The 24,540-nt window shown below is 43.0% G+C and overlaps 1 protein-coding gene across 2 annotated transcripts in view; it reads right to left on the bottom strand.

Moving 5' to 3' along the window:
- KSR1 (kinase suppressor of ras 1) overlaps positions 1-24,540 on the bottom strand; it is a 313,042-nt gene that overhangs the window by 168,156 nt on the left and 120,346 nt on the right. For both annotated transcript variants that reach the window (XM_069757808.1, XM_069757809.1), the window contains exon 2: positions 10,309-10,449. In XM_069757808.1, coding sequence (XP_069613909.1) covers positions 10,309-10,449 — 141 coding nt within the window. The remainder of the gene's footprint in view (positions 1-10,308; positions 10,450-24,540) is intronic.

The raw sequence follows: 24,540 nt of genomic DNA, 5'->3' as shown, positions 1-24,540 counted from the left end.
ACCTATTACCCTAATCTTCTGAATCAACTAATTAACTCTAAACACATGCAAAAGATACCTGAGGCTTTTATAAACTCCCTGCCTGGTTCATTACTCAAAACCCCCATCATGGGTAAGACTAGCGACCTGACAGATGTCAAGAAGGCCATCATTGACACCCTCAAGCAAGAGGGTAAGACCCAGAAAGAAATTTCTCAACAAATAGGCTGTTCCCAGAGTGCTGTATCAAGGCACCTCAATGGTAAGTCTGTTGGAAGGAAACAATGTGGCAGAAAACGCTGTACAACGAGAAGAGGAGACCGGACCCTGAGGAAGATTGTGGAGAAGGACCGATTCCAGACCTTGGGGAACCTGAGGAAGCAGTGGACTGAGTCTGGTGTGGAAACATCCAGAGCCACCGTGCACAGGCGTGTGCAGGAAATGGGCTACAGGTGCCGCATTCCCCAGGTAAAGCCACTTTTGAACCATAAACAGCGGCAGAGGCGCCTGACCTGGGCTACAGAGAAGCAGCACTGGACTGTTGCTAAGTGGTCCCAAGTACTTTTTTCTGATGAAAGCAAATTTTGCATGTCATTCGGAAATCAAGGTGCCAGAGTCTGGAGGAAGACTGGGGAGAAGGAAATGCCAAAATGCCTGAAGTCCAGTGTCAAGTACCCACAGTCAGTGATGGTGTGGGGTGCCATGTCAGCTGCTGGTGTTGGTCCACTGTGTTTCATCAAGGGCAGGGTCAATGCAGCTAGCTATCAGGAGATTTTGGAGCACTTCATGCTTCCATCGGCTGAAATGCTTTATGGAGATGAAGATTTCATTTTTCAGCACGACCTGGCACCTGCTCACAGTGCCAAAACCACTGGTAAATGGTCTACTGACCATGGTATTACTGTGCTCAATTGGCCTGCCAACTCTCCTGACCTGAACCCCATAGAGAATCTGTGGGATATTGTGAAGAGAAAGTTGAGAGACGTAAGACCCAACACTCTGGATGAGCTTAAGGCCGCTATTGAAGCATCCTGGGCCTCCATAACATCTCAGCAGTGTCACAGGCTGATTGCCTCCATGCCACGCCGCATTGAAGCAGTCATTTCTGCCAAAGGATTCCCGACCAAGTATTGAGTGCATAACTGAACATTATTATTTGATGTTTTTTTTGTTTGTTATTAAAAAACACTTTTATTTGATTGGATGGATGAAATATGCTAATTTATTGAGACAGGTTTTTTGGGTTATCAGGAGTTGTATGCCAAAATCATCAGTATTAAAACAATAAAAGACCTGACAAATTTCAGTTGGTGGATAATGAATCTATAATATATGAAAGTTTAATTGTAATCATTACATTATGGTAAATAATGAAATTTAACACAATATGCTAATTTTTTGAGAAGGACCTGTACAGTTTACTAGCCAATTGGGGTATACACTTAATATGTAATGGCTAGAGGGGATATACCATACATATACTTATATATACATTTGCACGTGTGTGTGTACACACACACACACACACACACACACACGTCATAGAGAAAAAAGAGAAAAATTCCATAAAGACATCTTCAGAAGCGAGAGGAGTTTGCACTTCAACCTCGTATTGAAGTAGGACCTCAAATTGATCATATGGGGAAAGGAAAAAGAAACTAATTATAACAGAGTAAATTAGAAAAATAGGAAGAGCTTCATCCTCCCTTTGAATCAGAGACCTCCTGCAGTGATCAGGTAGTTACCATAGAGGTTTATTGTGGAACACCATCCAGACTGGGATTTGTATATTCAAAAATTCAAGAAGCAGAGAAGCAAAAAATATAACACCTTCAGAGGTAACCCTTACTCTCATCAAAGCCGGATCGTAGGCTTTTTGCCTCCTTTCATCAATGATGAATATTGGGGTTTGTTCTAATTTTGCATCATCTTCCATATTTTTTTATAAACACTGCCTATCTTTCTGGATTAAATATATAAATTTAATAGCTGTGTTTCTCTTGTTTTGTAAACCACACTCCTGAAGCCATATGCTTCCAGTAATGTGTGTCCAATCGGTCTGTGTAAACGATTGGTGGTGGCAGCTAGCAGTTCTTTTGTTAATTAGGAGCTAGCAGTGACCGGTGGTATATACATATATACAGTAGCGTAACTACCAGAGGGGTAGAGGGTGCAGTCGCCCCACGCCCCTTGCTCTGAGGGGCTAACCTAAGGCTACTGCCACTGATAACTATGTCGGCATGCACAGCACCCCAATGTAAACTCCACTGTAGTGCAGGGAGACATGATCCTCCTACACTACTGCTGTATGTTCTATAGACTGGGGAATAGGAGCATACGTTCCCTGGGACTCTGGATGATGGCACTATGCCTGTAAGCTGCTTCCGGCAAACTGCAGACATGCCCATATTGCATGCTGTGTCTGCAGGAGAGACGTCACAACGCAGGGCACCAGCTTCTTCCAGCCAGAGAGTAGCTGGACACAGGACTGGATGGTGCTGTGAGTAGGAGCTAAGGCTGATGTCGCACCTGGGGCCGGAGGTTTCTGTGCAGTGCAGTGAGGAGGGGACAGGACACTGCTCACCTCCTGACAAGTCCTGGATGGTTTCTTATCTTGTATTTGCGGTCTTGCTGAGGCACAGTAGATTTATGGCGACTGTTTGAACTTTTAAATAGATCGGTGTCTCTGTCGATTCAAATCGCCCAAGCATCACACAATCTGTAATAGACTTGCAAGTAGCTGCCATAAATATGAGGGACTGTCATGAGTAGTCAGTATCATGCACTGTACTGACAGACATCACCTCGGCTGCAGGACAGCAAAGATTAGAATATGTCTCTTTAACTCTCTCTCTCTCTCTCTCTATATATATACTGTATATAAATGTAAAAATATATAGTAGCAAAAAAATGAAGGCAGCACACCATTGACAAAATGAAAAAATAGTGTTTTAATAGCCCATTGGAGATCAGCGACATTTCGGTTGTACTGAGAACCTTTTTCCAGGAGAATCGAAATGCTATGTTTTCATTTTATCTCAATGGTGTGTTACCTTCATTTTTTTAATACTATATTGAATATCGGTAAATGCCTGAAAGGTTTTGCACCCATATAGTATACGCTATATATAGCATACACTGTTTGATAGTGCTGCTTTTTTTTCTCTCTCTCTCTATACTATATATATATATATATATATATATATATATATATATATATATATATATATATATATATATATATATATATATATATATATATATATATATACACATTTACACACACACACACACCATGTGACGTAGCCCTGTAGCCGAGGTGAGGGTCCTATCATCTCATATTGTAAATCCAGAGTGGCAAGCATGACAACCCAATTACCGTATATACTCGAGTATAAGCCGACCCGAGTATAAGCCGACCCCCAAAATTTTGCCACAAAAAACTGGGAAAACTTAATGACTCGAGTATAGACCGCTAAGGCTGGGTTCACATTGCGTTAATGGGAAAGCGCTAACGGACAGCGTTGCACGGTGAAATTAACGCCGTGCAACGCGTCCGTTAGCGCGCCCATTCACAGCAATGGGAACGCGCAGCACTAGCGCGTGCCATGTTCGGCACGCGCTATGCGACGCGCCGGCGTTTCCTGGCGCGCCGCGGACGCTGCTTGCAGCGTCCGAGGCGCGCCTGCGGTCCGTTCCCCGCTCTCGCTGATCGGGGATCTGCGAGAGCGGGGACGTACCGCGACCCCGGGACGCAGCCCCATTAAAAACATTGCGTTAGCGCAACCCGCTAGCGCTAGCGCTAAACGGGTTGCACTAACGCAATGTGAACCTAGCCTAAGTCTTCTGGGTAATTTCACAATGCATCGCTGGGAACGGAAGATGGCGGAAGGCGCAAGCGGCTCGGCGGACTACGGAGGGTGAGTATAGCAGGTTTTTTGTTTTTTTATTAGTTTTAACATTACATTTTTTTACTATTGATGCCGCATAGGCAAACAAAGATCTAATGTTAAAAATAATTTAAAAAAATTAAAAATAATCATATACTCACATTCCGGCACCTTTCCCGCTCCTCGCGACGCTCCGGTGACCGCTCCATGCAAGCGACAGGTTCCGGTGGCAAGGATGGCATGCGACAAGGACCTGCCATGACATCACGGTCATGTGACCGCGACGTCATCACAGGTCCTGCGCCCATACCAACCCTGGGACCGGAAGCTGCCGCGTGCACCGCACAGAGGGCCAGGACTTCAACGGAGCGTGAGTATATGTTTATTTTTTATTTTAAGTCTGTATACTACATGGCTCTGTGCTGTATACTCCGTCGCTGTGCAATATACTACGTGGCTGGGCAATATACTACGTGACTGGGCAATATACTACGTGACTTGGCAATATACTATGTGGCTGGGCAATATACTACGTGGCTGGGCAATATACTACATGGACATGCATATTCTAGAATACCCGTTGCGTCGGGCCACCATCTAGTATATGATAAAGAGCCAAACAGAAGAAAATACAAATAGCCAGTATCTATATATATAATTGCCTAAGGGTTTTTCCGTCTGTCTGTCCTGGAAATCCCGGCTCTCTGATTGGTCGAGGCCGCCAGGCCTCAACCAATCAGAGACCGGCACAGCATCGACGTAGAAATCCCGCGTCTCTGATTGGTCGAGGCCTGGCGGCCTCGACCAATCAGCAACGGGCACAGCGACGATGATGTCATAAAGGACGTAGACATCTCACGTTTCTGATTCAGCGACTGGTACAGTATCGACGTAGATGTCATAATGGTTGCCATGGCGACGATGATGTCATAAAGGTTGCCTCGACCAATCAGCGACGGGCACAGTCTGCCGCGAATTCTGGAATCATCATTGTCCATATACTACGGGGACATGCATATTCTAGAATACCCGATGCGTTAGAATCGGGCCACAATCTAGTGTGGTTATAAATGTTCTCATATACTGTAGGTATAGGCCCCTGAACGTATACTCAGTCTGGACAACAAGACGTTCCAAGGTGCACACTTTCTTATTTACATGAGTAATATTTTATCTTCCCTCTTCTAATTCCCTCTTTCTTTCTGGTCCCCTCTTTGGGGTCTTGTCCTGACAAGAGTATTTCTTGCATGCATACCTGGATGCTTTCAGGGAGCTATACCCATATGCTGGCCTCTATTCACACCCACTGGCTGTTTCTATTTTCTTTGTCATATACACAGGTGCTTCTCACTAAATTAGAATATCATCAAAAAGTTAATCAATTTCAGTTATTCAATACAAAAAGTGAAACTCATATATTATATGCAGGGTGGGTCATTTATATGGATACACCTAAATAAAATGGGAATGGTTGGTGATATCAACTTCCTGTTTGTGGCACATTAGCATATGGGAAGGGGAAAACTTTTCAAGATGGGTGGTGACCACGGTGGCCATTTTGAAGTCGGACATTTTGGATCCAACTTTTTTTTTTTTTCAATGGGTAGATGGTCATGTGACATCAAATTTCACAAGAAAAACAATGGTGTGCTTGGTTTTAACGTAACTTTATTTTTTCATGAGTTATTTACAAGTTTATGACCACTTGTAAAATGTGTTCAAACTGCTGCCCATTGTGTTGGACTGTCAATGCAACCCTCTTCTCCCACTCTTGACACACTGATAGCAGCACCGCAGAAGAAATGTTAGCACAGGCTAAAAAAAAATTAAAAATCATCATATACTCACATTCCGGCGCCTTTCCCGTTCCTCGCGACGCTCCGGAGACCGCTTCATGCAAGCGGCAGGTTCCAGTGGCAAGGATGGTATGCGACAAGGACCTGCCATGTTTCAGATGCTGCACATCTTGTATCTTCACAGCATAGACAATTGCCTTCAGATGACCCCAAGGATAAAAGTCTAATGGGGTCAGTTCGGGAGACCTTTGTGGCCTTTCAACTGGCCCACGAACCTCCAGCAGCTCCCTGGCTGCAATAGTAACCAGATCAGCACTCTGTCATTACATTGGAGAGACCCATAGGTGCCCATATAAACAAGCCACCGGAATGGCTGCAGTGTTTCAGAGAAAAATATACTAATAGTCTTTCCTGCAGAGGGCAGGGAGAAGCCACAGGGGACCACCTGTCCAACTAGTCTGAGGTCCATTCCCTGGTGGCTTCTCCCTGCCCGAAGCAGCGGAGTGACAGGTCTCTGCCTATACTTGCATGTAGGCAAAAAACTTTCAGTAACTGACAGCGGAATAAAGACAGCTGCATTTACAGCATGTTTTTCTTGAAATGCTGCAGTGTATGTGAGTCACACATGCCTGGATCATCATAATCATCATCTTTATTTTTATATAGCTTGTAGATTGTGAGCCCTCGCGGGCAGGGTCCTCATTCCTCCTGTACCAGTTATGACTTGTATTGTTTAAGATTATTGTACTTGTTTTCATTATGTATACCCCTCCTCACATGTAAAGCGCCATGGAATAAATGGCGCTATAACAATAAATAATAATAATAATAATAATAATATAGCGCTAACATATTCCGCAGCGCTTTAAGGTTTGCACACATTATCATAGCTGTCCCCAATGGGGCTCACAATCTAAATTCCCTATGAGTATGTCTTTGGAATATGGGAGGAAAACGGGAAACCTGGAGCAAACCCATGCAAACACCGGGAGAACAAACTCCTGGATGAGTTCATCCAGCTAGAACCTGATACATGTTGCCCATGGATTGGGCAGCATGTGTCAACTGACAGGTTTCCTTTAGAATGCGGCTGTCAATTGTAGACAGTGGCCATTAAGGGGTTAAATAGCAGTGATAGAGTAAGCAACATTCGACTACAGTCATTCTATAAAGAATAAACACACCTCCTCTGTATGAAAGACAGGGCTCTGCAGGCGTGGTTCCCAGTTTACAGAGTTCCATTCTTGGGATCAGTGGGGGTCCCACTATTGATAACAACCCCTTAAAGTCTGTACTGCAAGGCAGTGCTTACAGATATGACATTCATTATCACTTAAACAGTATGTAAAAAAGCAAGAGGTAAGGTCCTGGATGGCAGATATGTGGTGGTTGTCTAGGTAATGTAAAGCCTGTAACAGTAACACTAGGTTACAGAGGGAATTTTAATTCGACTGGATTTTGGGTCCAGCATTTAGGAGCAACCAATAGAGTCTGGATGGGAAAGGTTGCTTCCATAATCCAGCCTGAGGCTTACAAGCCTGATAACAGCAGCTGGGTTAGCTCAGCAGAGTGGATTTTGGGCTGGGGATGAACAGTGGTGTTTGATTGGTGAACACATTTTAAAACTGCTTGAGCTGATACTGCCAGGAATACAGAGATTAGCGAGGCTGCTACATTTACTTTGCTCATTGTACCCTAAGAAAGAAAGATTAAAAAAAAAAACCTGTGCATGTGCGTATCCAAGCGGCTACCAGAGCTGAACCCCTACAATGCCTGTAACATTTCCGATCAATCAAAATGGTACCAAGACACTGCCACAAATTGATGTTGTTCTGCACAGTGGGGATCAATATCAGAATGAAGTTCCTTAAATCTAATATATAAAGCTGAATGTGTGTGTGTATGTGTGTATGTCCGGGATTGGCATCTGCACCGTTGCAGCTACAGCCACAAAATTTTGCACAGTCACACGTCTGGACCCCGAGAGCGTCATAGGCTATGTTGTGAGGCGAAATTTTAACCCTGCACGTTCCAATTCACCAAACAATTTTGCCCCTATCTACATAATGGGGAAAAAGTGAAAGGAAAAGTGTTGGAGGCAAATTGACAGCTACTAGATGTGAACAAGGGGGACTTAAAGAGTGAAAGCGATGGCGCCAAAGAGTATATACCGTACAGTTGCTAAGGTGGGGCCCCGACATGGAATATTCACCCCACACGGGGATATGACCCCACACACAAAATGCGCCACACACTACCACGTGCTTGAACACATATACCACCCTCAGCACACATTTCACCACAAATACACCAACCTCCCACATAAAAGTCGAAACACAAAAGTCGCCGCTCAAAACTCGCCACGCGCAAAACTCGCCACATGCAAAACTAGGCTCACGCAAAACTCGACACACGTGCAAAATTCACCTCATGGAAAACTCGCCACACGCAAAACTTGCACACGTGGAAAAATTGCCACATGCACAAAAGTTGCAACGCATGCAAAAGTTGCCTCACACAAAACTTGCACATACTCAAAACGCACCACACATAAAACTCGTCACGCGCAAAACTCGCCGTGCGCAAAACTTGCTGCACACAACTTGCTACACTAACCTGTCACATGCAACTCGACACACAAAAAGTTGCTACACGCATGTCGCCACACAAAACTCATCTCACAAAAGTCGCTACATGCATGTCGCCACATGCAACTCAACACACACAAATTGACACATGAAACTCGCCCTACAACACACAAGTCTGGTATTATCCTTCAAAAATAAAAATCTGATTAATAAGCAGACAGACTACAAGAGCAACAAATATACCATATAGGAAATGCGGCAGCTGTCAGTCACATGACCTGTTTATTATGTGTATGTGTGAGCTAATATATACTGCCAGGGGGGAGGGCTTCCTGTTGGCTGGGGATTTATCAGGCTGCCAATTTAGCTTACAAATACTGAGGTAAAAATACTGACCAAATAATGTGTGAACGAGGTCTAATACAGGAGGAGATGACATACAGGTACATACTATATACAGGGGAGATGACACACAGGTATATACTATATACAGGAGCAGAAGACACACAGGTATATACTATATAAAAGAGGAGATGACACATAGGTATATACAGGAGGAGATGACATACAGCAGGTACATACTATATACAGGGGAGATGACATACAGGTATATTCTATATAGAGGAGATGACATACAGGTATATACTATATATAGGAGGAGATGACATACAGGTATATACTATATACAGAAGAGATGACATACAGGTATATACTATATACAGAAGAGATGACATACAGGTATATACTATATGCAGGAGAAGTTGACACATAGGTATATACAATATACAGGAGGAGATGACATACAGCAGGTATATACTATTTACAGGGGAGATGACATATAGGTAACGTATATACTATATACAGGGGAGATGACATACAGGTATATACTATATACAGGAGATGACATACAGGTGTATACTATATATAAGGGAGATGACAAACATGTATATACCGAGGGGAAAATGAGAGGTGTGAGGGGAAAATGAGAGGTGTGAGTGCAAAATGAAAAGGTGTGAGTGCAAAATGAGAGATGTGAGGTCGAAATGACAAGTGTTAGGGGGGAATGAGAGGAGTGAGGGGGAAAATGAGAGGTGTGAGGGAGAAAATGAGAGATGTGAGGGAGAAAATGAGAGATGTGAGGGGGAAAATGAAAGATGTGATGGGAAAAATGAAAGATGTGAGGGGGAAAATGAGAGGCATGATGGGAAAATGAGAGAAGTGAGGTGCTAAATGAGAGGCGTGATGGGAAAATAAGAGAAATGAGGTGCTATAACTAACCACAGATATTTACTATGCCCAGGCAAGGCCGGGCTCTTCAGTTAGTTCATTATATTATCAGAAAAACTAAATATAAGATGACTGATTTACTAACCTACATGCACTACAACACTGGCTTCATTTTGTCTTGCATGTCCTGCACCGCATTCATCACCTTTTTTGACTTGACAAGGAGCTTGGCCTATCAGAATGGGAATATTGCTTGATAGGAGAAGTGGCAAAGCCTAGACTGAGATTCTGTGTGCTGAAACTGAGCCAAAATTTGGTATAACTTAGTGGACCAAAGTAAGCCATCTAATAGATAGTATAATGCCACTGCAATGTAAAGATGCTACAAATGTATCAAACTTTTTATGACCAATATGTATGGTATCTTGTCCAGGTTTGCACTGTCTAAAAGTTGGCAAATTTTAGAAAAATGAGCCCCAATGTCCAATGTCTGTGGGGAGCAATAATTACCCTTGTTGCCCTAGTCATGCGATTAACGGGAATACTTTTTGTTATCAGCTGTTGCCCTGGAGAAAGGAGCAAGTTGGAACTCATAGGTTAGGCTTGCGGGTCCTGCATTTCCATCTAAGTAACAACATCTGCAGGGCAGGGAGGAATAGATCTGTCATCCAGCCATATATCAATGCAACATCTTGTTAGTGTGAGAAAGTTTTTGAATATATTCCATCATTAGACCTACCTATTGTAAGGTTCTGTGGACATAAAATAAGAATGTAGAGGCTAAAATAAAACTATAAATTATTTATGTGAATGAATGAAAAAGCTTACCTGCACAACCTCATTTCTCACACCAACTGTATAGAGCCAGTCATTGACTTTGGGGAATCGGTTCAGCATCGGTGTTCTCTCCGGATGAGGCACTTGAAGCTTGCACCGAAGCTGCTTGCTAATATAATTCATCAGCTTGGCCTGCAAGAATAAAGTACAATGTTCATATTTCGCAGGGTTGCCTGTAAGTGCATTTCTAAAATAATAGTAACAAAGTAATATCAGGAACAGATTGGAAATCTTGTGACATGTCACTGACCACTCTTAGACGTATCAGTAGTTGTCCTGTTATTCCTATAAATCAGAAAGAAAATAATTTGTATTATTGGGAACCTGCCCCAGGATTTATGCAGCCTGGACCATAAGCATTAGGAATGTAAGACTGGCTCCTGTACTACAAACATCCATGTTTTACTCTAAAACACTGCATTGTTTCAGAGGAAAATGTAGCTAAAAGTGCGGACATGGAAGTCCAAGAGGCAGGTCTCTGCTGGCTTCTTCTCACCTACTCAGCTAGACTGAGAGCCAGGTACGGACTGGGGCTGAAATTCATCACTGGCATTTGCAATCACACAGGCCCATGCTGTCCCCATCCCCAAGCACCAGATGGGATATATTACTAGTAATTTTACCCTGGATGGAGGAAAGCAAGATTTTCTACAAGACCAATGTTTGTAATGATACCCGTGGCCTGCTGGGGTAAGTGACAGAGTCAGCGACTTTCGGCTCCGTCACAACTTTTAACAGTAAGGATGTCTTAAGAACACCGATTCTTTTAGCAAAGTAGCAGACTAGGCGGCCCATGACCAGGCAGGTCCTTCTGGCCTTTGCCAGAATTTCCAGATGGCCAGTCAGGCCCTGCTGACAGCTCTCTGTATAGATAGAGATTGGTCAGCAGTTTCAAATTGGGTTCCAAGGTCCCACCAGTAACCAACTCAAGGGCCCCACTTTTCAGCTACATGCAAATGTGACATTATTGTCAATCATAAATGTATACACTGTTAAATGAATAAGATGCTGCCTTTGTCTGTACATAGTGAATCAAATATATTGTGCCAAGTACTACTTATATAAGAGGGTGATGGCTCACTCTTGCACAGGGGCCCACTGGAGAATTCTCCTGTGGGCCAGTCCAAGCCTGCCAGTCAGTCTACCTGAGCAGAGTGGACTGCTGTTCAGTTGATGTGGCTTTGATACACAAAGGCTCAAGTCCAAAGTTATTCACATCAGGCTTAATGAGGGAGCGTGCAGGAGTCAGAGAGACCCGAGTCATTAAAGGACTCTGTCAGCACAGAATGAATGATCAAACTAAGTCTCACCACTTGGGGCATAATGGCGGTTCCAATCATTAAATACACCTTCACACCTGCATGTTTTTCCTCAATCTCCATCCCCTTTTCCTTTGATTGACATCTCTGGATTCATAGAGCCAGAAAAGGGTGGAGATTGATGGAAAACAAGCAGGTTATACGGTGTATTTAAATAATTGGCTCCGCTATGATGTGTTGAGTGCCTGTACTTAATAATAATAATTTTATCTATATAGCGCCAACATATTCCACAGCGCTTTACAAATTATAGAGGGGATTGGTACAGACAATAGACATTACAGCATAACAAAAATCAGTTCAAAATACATACCAAGAGGAGTGAGGGCCCTGCTCGCAAGCTTACAAACTATGAGGAAAAAGGGGAGACAGGAGAGGTGGATGGTAACAATTGCCTTCGTTGTTCGGACCAGCCATAGTGGAAGGATCGGGTGTTCATGTAAAGCTGCATGAACCAGTTAACAGCATAAGTATGTAACAGTACAGACACAGAGGGCTAATAACTTCATAAAGTGTAAGAGAACATGATGCAAGGAACCTGATTATGGTTTAAGTTTTTTGAATGGGCCACACAGGGATAGTTAGGTTAATGCATTGAGGCGGTAGGCCAGTCTGAACAAATGCATTTTTAGGGCACGCTTAAAACTGTGGGGATTGGGGATTACTCGTATTAACCTGGGTAGTGCATTCCAAAGAATTGGCGAAGCACGTGAGAAGTCTTGGAGACGGGAATGGGAGGTTCTGATTATTGAGGATGCTAACCTCAGGTCATTAGCAGAACGGACGGCAAGGGTAGGGTGGTAGACTGAGACCAGAGAGGAGATGTAGGGTGGTGCTGAGCCATGGAGTGCTTTGTGCATGAGGGTAATAGTTCTGTACTGGATTCTGGAGTGGATGGGTAACCAGTGTAATGACTGGCACAGGGTAGAGTCATCGGTGTAACGGTTGGCGAGGAATATAATCCTGGCAACAGCATTCAGGACAGATTGGAGCAGGGAGAGTTTGTTAAGAGGGAGGCCGATTAAGAGAGTTACAATAGTCCAGACGATTAAAAAACACACTAGTGCACACAGGGTAAAAAATAACCAAAATATATATATATATATATATATATATATATCAATATATATTAATAAATAAATAAATAAAACTACCCCAAGGACATCCAGTGTGTAAGTATCGCAGTGGGACACTACATATAATGAAGAGGAAATTTCTAGCTCCACATAGAAAAAAATCCCATAAAAACAATCAGAGCAAGGATGTGGTCATAAAAATTGCTTTATTAATTACATAAAACTCAGACTATACCATACAATAACAAAAAAATGCATATATATAAAAAATGTATCAAAATTATATATAAAAAAATGTATAAGTGCCTGTAGTTAACTGATGTCCATATATGTAAATCCTGTGTCCGTTATAACATGTCAATATGGCCCATAAAAATACAAAAGATGAGAGGAAAAACAACTATGAAAAAAAGTGTCAGATAAAAGCAGAAATCTGCGATAATGGGAGTGTAAACGATACTCAATCTAATGTGCAAATAGTGCATATATGTGAAGCAACCAAACACTGCAAGCGGCAGCAAACAATAAAGTGCATGAGCCAATGGGCAATATAAGGGGACACTTACTATATATATAAATCCGATTCCAGGGACCACCAGTCACTATCCAGGGAGAAAGTGTACACCCCCTGACGAAGGATTGTGCGTCCGAAACGCGCGTCGGGGTGCCCTGGATAGTGTACACCCCCTGACGAAGGATTGTGCGTCCAAAACGCGCGTCGGGGTGCCCTGGATAGTGACTGGTGGTCCCTGGAATCGGATTTATATATATAGTAAGTGTCCCCTTATATTGCCCATTGGCTCATGCACTTTATTGTTTGCTGCCGCTTGCAGTGTTTGGTTGCTTCACATATATGCACTATTTGCACATTAGATTGAGTATCGTTTACACTCCCATTATCGCAGATTTCTGCTTTTATCTGACATTTTTTTCAGTTGTTTTTCCTCTCATCTTTTGTATTTTTATGGGCCATATTGACATGTTATAACGGACACAGGATTTACATATATGGACATCAGTTAACTACAGGCACTTATACATTTTTTTATATATAATTTTGATACATTTTTGTTATATATATGCATTTTTTTGTTATTGTATGGTATAGTCTGAGTTTTATGTAATTAATAAAGCAATTTTTATGACCACATCCTTGCTCTGATTGTTTTTATGGGATTTTTTTCTATGTGGAGCTAGAAATTTCCTCTTCAATAGTCCAGACGAGAATGAATGAGTGAAACAGTGAGAGTTTTTGCAGAGTCGAAAGTAAGAAAAGGGTGAATTCTAGAAATGTTTTTGAAATAAGAGTGAGCCAGTGATCGGATGTGGGGGGTGAATGAAAGCTCGGAATCAAGTATGACCCCAAGGCAGCGGACATGTTTCTTGTGAGTAATGGTGGAACCACACACAGAGATGGCAATGTCAGGCAAAGGTAGGTTAGTAGAGGGAGAGAACATGAGGAGTTCAGTTTTTTACAGGTTCAGTTTCAGATAGAGGGAGGACATGATGTTAGAGACAGCGGTAAGACAATCACTGGTGTTTTCTAAAAAGGCAAGAGTGATATCAGGAAAAGATGTGTATAATTGGGTGTCATCAGCATAGAGATGGTACTGGAAACCAAATCTACTGATTGTTTGTTCAATAGGGGCGGTATACAAATAAAAATGGAGGGGGCCTAGGACTGATCCTTGAGGAACCTCAACAGTAAAGGTACCTTCACACTCAGCGACGCTGCAGCGATACCGACAACGATGTCGATCGCTGCAGCGTCGCTGTTTGGTCGCTGGAGAGCTGTCACACAGACAGCTCTCCAGCGACCAACGATGCCGAAGTCCCCGGGTAACCAGGGTAAACATCGGGTTACTAAGCGCAGGGCCGCGCTTAGTAATCCGATGTTTACCCTGGTTACCAGCGTAAAAGTAAAAAAAAAAAAACAGTACATACTTACCTACCGCTGTCTGTCCCCGGCGCTCTGCTTCTCTGCACTCCTCCTGCACTGGCTGTGAGCACAGCGGCCGGAAAGCAGAGCGGTGACGTCACCGCTCTGCTTTCCGGCTGACCGACGCTCATAGCCAGTGCAGGAGGAGTGCAGAGAAGCAGAGCGCCGGGGACAGACAGCGGTAGGTAAGTATGTACTGTTTTTTTTTTTTTACTTTTACGCTGGTAACCAGGGTAAACATCGAGTTACTAAGCGCGGCCATGCGCTTAGTAACCCGATGTTTACCCTGGTTACCAGTGAAGACATCGCTGGATCGGTGTCACACACTCCGATCCAGCGATGTCTGCAGGGAGTCCAGCGACGAAATAAAGTTCTGGACTTTCCTCAGCGACCAACGATCTCCCAGCAGGGGCCTGATCGTTGGTCGCTGTCACACAGAACGATTTCCTTAACGATATCGTTGCTACGTCACTAAAATCAACGATATCGTTAACGATATCGTTATGTGTGAAGGTACCTTAAGGGGAAGGTGACAGCAGGAGGAACCAGCAAAAGATACAGTGAAGGAGCGCTCAGAGAGATAGGAGGAGAACCAGGAGAGAACGGTGTCCTTGAGGCCGATGGAGCAGAGCATAGTGAGGAGGAGCTGATGATCCACAGTATCGAATGCTGCAGAGATCCAAGAGAATTAGCATGGTGTAGTGACCATTAGATTTAGCTGTTAGTAGATCATTAGAGACTTTAGTGAGGGCAGTTTCAGTAGAGTGTAAAGAGTGGAAACCAGATTGAAGAGGGTCGAGAAGAGAGTTATCTGAGAGATAGCGGATGAGACGGGAGTGGACCAGGCGTTCGAGGAGTTTAGAGATGAAGGTAAGATTAGAGACCGGTCTATAATTAGCGGCACAGTTTTGATCAAGGGATGGTTTTTTAATTAATAGATGTATGATGGCATGCTTAAATGAGGAGGGAAAGATACCGGAAGAGAGAGAGAGGTTGAATATTTTTGTTAGGTGAGAGGCGACAGCAGGGGAAAGGGATTAGAGGAGATGTGACGGAATGGGGTCACTGGTGCAAGTGGTCAGGGGAGAAGATGCAAGGAGCCTGATTACTTCTTCTTCTGTAACTGGTGCAAAGTCAGAGAGGGAGCTAGATGCAGTGGGGGAGGGAGGACAGTGCAAGGTATGAAGGGATTGGGAGATAATTTCCTGTCGGATGTGGTCAATTTTTTCTTTTAAGTAATTGGCCAGATCGTCAGCACGGAGATCCGTGGTTGGGACTTGCACTCTTAGGTTGAGTAGGCAATGGAAAGTGTCAAAGAGACGTTTAGGGTTATTGAACAGTGAGGTGATGAGGGTGTTAAAATAGGTTTGTTTGGAGAGGTGAAGGGCAGAGTTGTATGTTTTAAGCATGAACTTATAATGGATGAAATCTTCGGATAGATTAGATTTTCTCCACAGACGTTCAGCGCACATGGAGCACCACTGCAGGAAACGTTTTTGCAGTGTGTGCCACGGTTGTCGCCATCTGTGCCGAGTTGTTCTATGTGAAGGAGGTGAAATTTCATCCGGGGCACATTACAGTGTTTCATTATAGTGCTTCAATGCAGAATCAGGACATGAGATGGAGGAGATAGGGGCCAATGAGGACTGCAAGTTCTTCATAAGTTTCTGGGTGTTAATGGCCTGTATGTTTCTATACGTGTGGAAAGTGAGGGTGACCTGAGCGAGATGGCTGTTCTTGGTAGAGAATGAGAAAAGGTTGTGGTCAGAGAGCGGGAGAGGGGAGTTTGTGAAATCGTGCACTGTGCAAATTCCGGGAGAAGACCAAGTCGAGGGAGTTTCCATCTTCATGCGTTGGAGAGTTAGTATGCTGTGAGAGGCGGAAAGAGGAGATTAGAGATAAAAGGTGAGAAGAAGACGGGGAGAGGGGGAAAGCAATGGGGATGTTGAAATCACCCATGATAAAAGTGGGGATCTCACAGGAGAGAAAGTGTGGAAGCCATGAGGTAAAGTGATCCAGGAACTGATGAGAAGGGCTGGGAGGACGATACACCACTGCAACTCGCATGGAGAAGCTGATGTAGAGTCTGACAGCATGTACTTCATGTACTTAGTCTGAACTGTCATTCTGTGCTGACAGAGTCCCTCTTAATGAGTCAGGCAAGTCTGACAAGTGATGTGCAGCTATTTACAAATCTAACTCCACTCAGCGACTAGCGTAATATTTATGGCAGTAGTTTCGCCGCAACTAGTCATGATTTTGACAAGTGGTCATCTCCACGCAGTGTTATGCCCGTTATGTGCCAGTTTTGCACAGTTGCGTCTCAGCTTTATTGGCAGGCCTGGCCAAAACTGTCGTGAAAACGCCAAGTCGCAACATTTTTGAACTCTGCGATGTTTCAAAGTATTTTATGCCACAATTCTGGCATAATTTCTTTAATGAATCTGGGCAAAAGTTTAATAGAAAACTGCATAGCTTTGTACATACAACTACAACATCCCTTCAATAGTGGACTAACCTGAAACGTTATGTATTACCAAAACAGGAGTATCTTCTATTATCAAGACCAGTGCAGATGAACCATCCAGAATTGTGAGGATCAATTTTATACCATGTAAATTATAAATGGAAAAAAAATCTTCAAAGGGAAAGGCATGTGCAACCTACAAACAGATATGTGACTTTATGGTTTCACACTCACTGTGCTATTTAATGTATACAGGAAATATAAAACCAGATTTCATTATTATCTGTGCTATGGAAAATTAACACAAGAATGTTTCCCACACACGTTCAGCTAACTTGTCAAATATCACAAGTTTTAACCCCTTTACCCCCAGGGGTGGTTTGCACGTTAATGACCAGGCCAATTTTTACAATTGTGACCACTGTCCCTTTATGAGGTTATAACTCTGGAACGCTTCAACGGATCCCGGTGATTCTGACACTGTTTTCTCGTGACATATTGTACTTCATGATAGTTGTAAAATTTATTTGATATTACCTGCGTTTATTTATGAAAAAAAACGGAAATTTGTCGAAAACTTTGAAAATTTTGCAATTTTCCAACTTTGAATTTTTATGCAATTAAATTAGGTTCTGTAGAAGGACGTACATCTGGGGATTTATTATGATGGAATATGGGCTGAACTGGATGGACAAATGTCTTTTTTCGGCCTCACTAACTATGTTACTATGTTACTATGTAAATCACAGAAATATGTCACACAAAATACTTACTAAGTAACATTTCCAACGTGTCTACTTTACATCAGCACAATTTTGGAACCAAAAATTTTTTTTGTTAGGGAGTTATAAGGGTTAAAATTTGACCAGCAATTTCTCATTTTTACAACACCATTTTTTTGGGGGGACCACATCTCATTTGAAGTCATTTTGAGGGGTCTATATGATAGAAAATAACCAAGTGTGACACCATTCTAAAAACTGCACCACTCAAGGTGCTCAAAACCACATTCAAGAAGTTTATTAACCCTTCAGGTGTTTCACAAGAATTTTTGGAATGTTTAAATAAAAATGAACATTTTACTTTTTTTCACAAAAAATTTACTTCAGCTCCAATTTATTTTATTTTACCAAGGGTAACAGGAGAACTGGACCCCAAAAGTTGTTGTACAATTTGTCCTGAGTACGACGATACCCCATATGTGGGGGTCAACCACTGTTTGGGTGCATGGCAGAGCTCGGAAGCGAAAGAGGGCAATTTGACTTTTGAATGCAAAATTGACTGGAATTGAGATGGGACGCCATGTTGTGATTGGAGAGCCCCTGATGTGCCTAAACATTGAAACCCACCACAAGTGACACCATTTTGGAAAGTAGACCCCCTAAAGAACTTATCTAGATGTGTGGTAGGCACTTTGACCCATTAAGTGATTCACAGAAGTTTATAATGCAGAGCCGTAAAAATAAAAAATCATATTTTTTCACAAAAATGATCTTTTCGCCCCCAATTTTTTATTTTCCCAAGTGTAAGATAAGAAATTGGAACCCAAAAGTTGTTGTACAATTTGTCCTGAGTACGCTGATACCCCATATGTGGGGATAAACCACTGTTTGGGCGCATGGGAGAGCTCAGAAGGGAAGGAGCGCCGTTTGACTTTTCAATGCAAAATTGACTGGAATTGAGATGGGACACCATGTTGCGTTTAGAGAGCCACTGATGTGCCTAAACATTGAAACCCCCCCACAATTGACACCATTTTGGAAAGTAGACCCCCTAAGGAACTCATCTAGATGTGTTGTGAGAGCTTTGAATCCCCAAGTGTTTCACTACAATTTATAACGCAGAGCCGTGAAAATAAAATTTCTTTTTTTTCCCACAAAAATTATTTTTTAGCTCCTAGTTTTGTATTCTTCCAAGGGCAACAATTGAAATTGGACCCCAAGATTTGTTGTCAAATTTGTCCTGAGTACGCTGATACCCCATATGTGGGGGGGAACCACTGTTTGAGCGTCATGGCAGAGCTCAGAAGGGAAGGAGCGTTATTTGGAATGCAGGCTTAGATGGATTGGTCTGCAGGTGTCACATTGCGTTTGCAGAGCCCCTAATGTACCTAAACAGTAGAAACCCCCCACAAGTGACCCCAATTGAAAACTAGACCCCCCCAAGGAACTTATCTAGATGTGTTGTGAGAACTTTGAACCCCCAAGTGTTTCACTACAGTTCATAACGCAGAGCCGTGAAAATAAAACATCTTTTTTTTTTCCACAGAAATTATTTTTTAGCCCCCAGTTTTGTATTTTCTCAAGGGTAACAGGAGAAATTGGACCCCAAAAGTTGTTGTCCAATGTGTCCTGAGTATGCTGATACCCCATATGTTGTGGTAAACCCCTGTTTGGGCGTACGGGAGAGCTCGGAAGGGAAGGAGCACTGTTTTACTTTTTCAACTCAAAATTGGCTGGAATTGAGATCGGATGCCATGTCGCGTTTGGAGAGCCCCTGATGTGACTGAACAGTGGAAACCCCCCAATTATAACTGAAACCCTAATCCAAACACACCCCTAACCCTAATCCCAACTATAATCCTAACCACACCCCTAACCCTAATCCCAACCCTATTCCCAACCGTAAATGTAATCCAAACCCTAACCCTAGCTTTAGCCCCAACCCTAACCCTAAGTTTAGCCCCAACGCTAACTGTAGCCTTAACCCTAGCCGCAACCCTAGTCCTAACGCTAACCCTAGCCCTAACCCTAATGGGAAAATGGAAATAAATACATTTTTAAAATTTTTTAATTTTTCCCTAACTAAGGAGGTGATGAAGGGTGGTTTGATTTAATTTTATAGCGGGTTTTTTAGCGGGTTTTTTATGATTGCCAGCTGTCACACACTAAAAGACGCTTTTTAGTGCAAAAAATATTTTTTGCGTTACCACATTTTGAGACCTATAATTTTTCCATATTTGGATCCACAGAGTCATGTGAGGTCTTGTTTTTTGCACGACGAGTTGACGTTTTTATTGGTAACATTTTCGGACACGTGACATTTTTTGATCGCTTTTTATTCCGATTTTTGTGAGGCAGAATGACCAAAAACCAGCTATTCATGAATTTCTTTTGGGGGAGGCGTTTATACCATTCCGCGTTTAGTAAAATGTATAAAGCAATTTTACTCTTCGGGTCAGTACGATTACAGCGATACCTCATTTATATAATTTTTTTATGTTTTGGCGCTTTTATACGATAAAAACTATTTTATAGAAATAATAATTATTTTTGCATCGCTTTATTCTGAGGACTATAACTTTTTTATTTTTTCATTGATGACGCTGTATGGCAGCTCATTTTTTGCAGGACAAGATGACGTTTTCAGCGGTACAATGGTTATTTATATCCATCTTTTTGATCGCGTGTTATTCCACTTTTTGTTTGGCGGTATCATAATAAAGCGTTGTTTTTTTCCTCGTTTTTTTTTTTTTACGGTGTTCACTGAAGGGGTTAACTAGTGGGATAGTTTTATAGGTCGGATCGTTACGGATGCGGCCATACTAAATATGTGTACTTTTATTGTTTTTTTTTTTTATTTAGATAAAGAAATGTATTTATAGGAACAATTTTTTTTTTTTTTTTTTTTTAGGATTTTTTTAAAAAAATTTTTTTTACACATGTGAATATTTTTTTTTTTTACACCATAACATTGCCCCGGGGGGCATCAAGTTATAGAGTAAGATCGCTGATCTGACACTTTGCTGTGCACTGTGTCAGATCAGCGATATGATGTGCGCTTCTGCAGGCTTACCAGCGCTTGCTCTGAGCAGGCGCTGGTAAGCCACCTCCCTGCAGGACCCGAATGCAGCCCCGCGGCCATTTTGGATCCGGGCCTGCTGCAGAGAGGAGGTAAGAGACTCTCGTAGCAACGCGATCACATCGCGTTGCTCCGGGGGTCTCAGGGAAGCACGCAGGGAGTCCCCTCCCTGCGCGATGCTTCCCTATACCGCCGCAACACTGCGATCATGTTTGATCGCAGTGTGCCGGGGGATAATGTGCCGGGGGCGGTCCGTGACAGCTCCTGGCACATAGTGCTGGATGTCAGCTGCGATAGTCAGCTGACACCCGGCAGCGCTCACGGAGATGTACTATGATGTACTATCCCGTCGGTGGTCATACGGGCCCACCCCACCTAGACGGGATAGTACGTCTAATGTCAGAAAGGGGTTAAACCCTAACCATTATATGCCTATATCATAATTGAAAATGTGAGATGAAGAAGTAAATGTTACATGAAGAATTAAAACATCAAATGAGGTTTACTGTCATAATGTTTTAAGTCTTATTAATAGGATGGGTCCAGAGGTGCAGCTAGGGGGGGGGGATCCGAGACATCTGAGTGGAATCCCCTAACCCGATTACAACTACGGTGTCACACTGTAATCGTGGGTATAAGAACCTCAGCCAATGATCCTCCTGTAACTAAAAAAATATCTCCACAAGACCACCACTGATTTTACCGCCGTCAGGATACCACCAGTCCAATGTCTGTATGATCTCATATCAGTAAATCCAAGGTATATATACTGACAAGATTGGTCAGTAATGTGCACTGGTAGATGTGACCCCGGCTGCCGGACCCCACAGGTGAGGATATATGTCTCTTTTATATATACTAGAAATAGGCCCGATGCTATCGCATCGGGAGTGTGGTGAAATTTACATCTGTGTATGCTTAGTGGTGCTGACAGGAGCAGCGGACATGTCTCACACTGTTTTCACTTTCCAACATATCTGTTCTATGTCATCCCCCTGCATTTTTGTATTTTTGCGCAGGCGCAGTTCGTGGCAAGAGACATACACGTGCGTAGTAACGACGCGGCTGTTACTGCGCCTGCGTGGGAATAGCGGAGACGTGTATGTCACTTGCGCAGGGCCAGTTTGCGGCCTTGCGGCCATGTACTGCGCCCGCGCAAGTGACACTGCCACGGTGCCTTATGGGATTCGGGGATAGCAGCCGGAAGTCGCAACTCACGATTATATATACAGTATATAGATATATAGGAAAGAGACATATATCCTCACCTGTAGGGTCATGCAGCCGGGGTCACGTCTAGCAGTGAACATTACTGACCAGTCTTGTTTCTCTATCTAAGGAACCATTAGATTTATATGATTGGGTGATGCTCGGGCGATTTGCACTGACAGTTACCTGATCTGTTTCAAAGTTCAAGCTACCGCCATAAATCTACTGTGCCTCAGAGACTGTAGATACAGCACAAGAGTCCAGCCGGGGCTTAACAGGAGAGGAGCAGAGTCCTGCTGCCTCCTCCCTGCATAGTGCAGACATCTCCGGCCAGTACAGGCAGAAGAGTGAGCTGTTATACAGCACTGTGTCCTGTTACTATCCTGCTCCTGCTCCTCTCTGGATGGAAGAAGCAGCGCCATGGCCCTGACTTCTCTGCAGCAGACAGGCTCACTGAGCGTGCAATGTGTGCGTGTCTGCTGTATACTGGATACGGGCAGCAAGGTGGCTCAGTGGTTAGCACAGCAGTCTTGCAGCGCTGGAGTCCTGGGTTCAAATCTCACCAAGGACAACATCTGCAAAGAGTTTGTATAGGTTTCCTCCGGGTACTTTGGTTTCCTCCCACATTCCAAAAGACATACTGATAGGGAATTTAGATTGTGAGCCTCATTAGGGACAGCGATGATAATGTTTGTAAAGCGCTGTGGAATATGTTAGCGCTATATAAAAATAAAGATTATTATTATTATTACAGGTACAGTGTTGACAGAGGGGGAGCATAACTCCACTGCCTCTCTCCAGGCACTGCCCAAGGTAGTGCAGGGAGATTGTGTCTTCCTGCTCAACCATGGAGCTTAACTATAAGCTCCACTGCACACTGATATAATTAACCTTCGTCCGGCTGAGTGGGTGCAATTGTAACTATTCCATTTTAAAATTGCAATAACTTTTTTTTTCGAAAAGCTGTAGAGGGCTGAAATTTCGTGACATCTCTGCAGTTTTGGTCCAGAATATATTGGCCAAATTTCAATCAAATATATATGAAGGTACAATTGTACCTCTGCAGCCTGTTAACGTTGTAAAATTATGCAGCCTGACGAAGGTTAAGGGTAGTATAGCTCTGGGTGGGCCCCTGTGAGTGGTGGGCCCAGGGCGACCGCACCCTCTGTACCCCTGGTAGCTACGAAACTGGATGGGTCATATAACCACATGAACCTGCGCTGAATTTGAGAACAAAATGGTTTGTGTTTGGTCTCTTCTCAATTGAATGAATAGGGTACATAGTGGGCGGCAGATGTAACCATGCCCCAGCACTGACTGACAGCCCGCTCTGTACTGATGCACTGCTGAGCCGGCTGTCAGTCAGTGCCGGGGTGTGGTTACAGCCACCGCTCACTATGGACTGAGTGAAAGCCGGAGGTTGCCAGGATGAATAAAGTTTGTCAGCCGCACGTCTTTACAACGATATAAACTTGCAGATTAACCCCATATCTGCAGCTTAATAGAGTTCCCCTTAAATAAAAATGGGATATAATTGAGTTATGAAACAAGACAACAATTCAAAACTCAGAAGTAAGCCTAAATCTGAATAAATGATAATTTTTCAACTGACCTGGTCAGATTCCTGACTTGAAACCTCCTGTGCTATGAAAGGATCGGAACTGAGCAAATAACACACAACATGTATCAGTGCATCCAAATTTAAGTGCTCACGTTCTCAAATGATGCCAGCATCACGGGAGAGCACACAGTTCGAGATGGCACTGTAGTACGGCCATGCCGCGGTCCAACTGTTAATCATGAGGAGTATGCAGCCCCCAGCAAGGACCACGCTGGTAGTTTTGGACTGGATATTTAAAAGTTCAGGTAATGAAGATAAACAGACAAATATGCACTAGTACGAATACAACTTATAACCTGTAAGATCCATTTTGTTACTAAGTGGCATTAAAAAACCCTCAGTTTGAAGCTTTACAAGAAGTCATAGTTGAAGCTTGTAAGCGCAGTCATCCTGTAAAACCAACTACGGTAATAATTTTTTTTTAATTTTTATTTTTAACTTGTCAGTTTTAAGATATTTAACAGCTGGCAGTAGAAGGGACCAAACTTGGCACTATAACTAAAAACAGAGCACATGTTGGGATAGGAATGTGAATCTCATGACAGCAAGACAACTGTGATGACTATGTAAGTTTCCATAGAATCCAATCATCACATACGGTGGGGGGCCAGAAGGGTTAAAGAGTTATTATTGATATATTATGTCATTTCCAAATAAATCTTGATGACAAAATAAGTAAACAAAATAAAATATAAAGTAACAATGTAACACATAGGACTACAATGAGCGGATTGAAAGGGCAGGTTGTATGAAAGTGGAAGATTGCCAAGATACAGGTTACACACGTCACC

Source organism: Ranitomeya imitator, chromosome 3 (assembly GCF_032444005.1).
Source record: "Ranitomeya imitator isolate aRanImi1 chromosome 3, aRanImi1.pri, whole genome shotgun sequence".
Lineage (NCBI taxonomy): Eukaryota > Metazoa > Chordata > Amphibia > Anura > Dendrobatidae > Ranitomeya > Ranitomeya imitator.
This window is presented reverse-complemented; position numbering and strand designations above follow the sequence as displayed.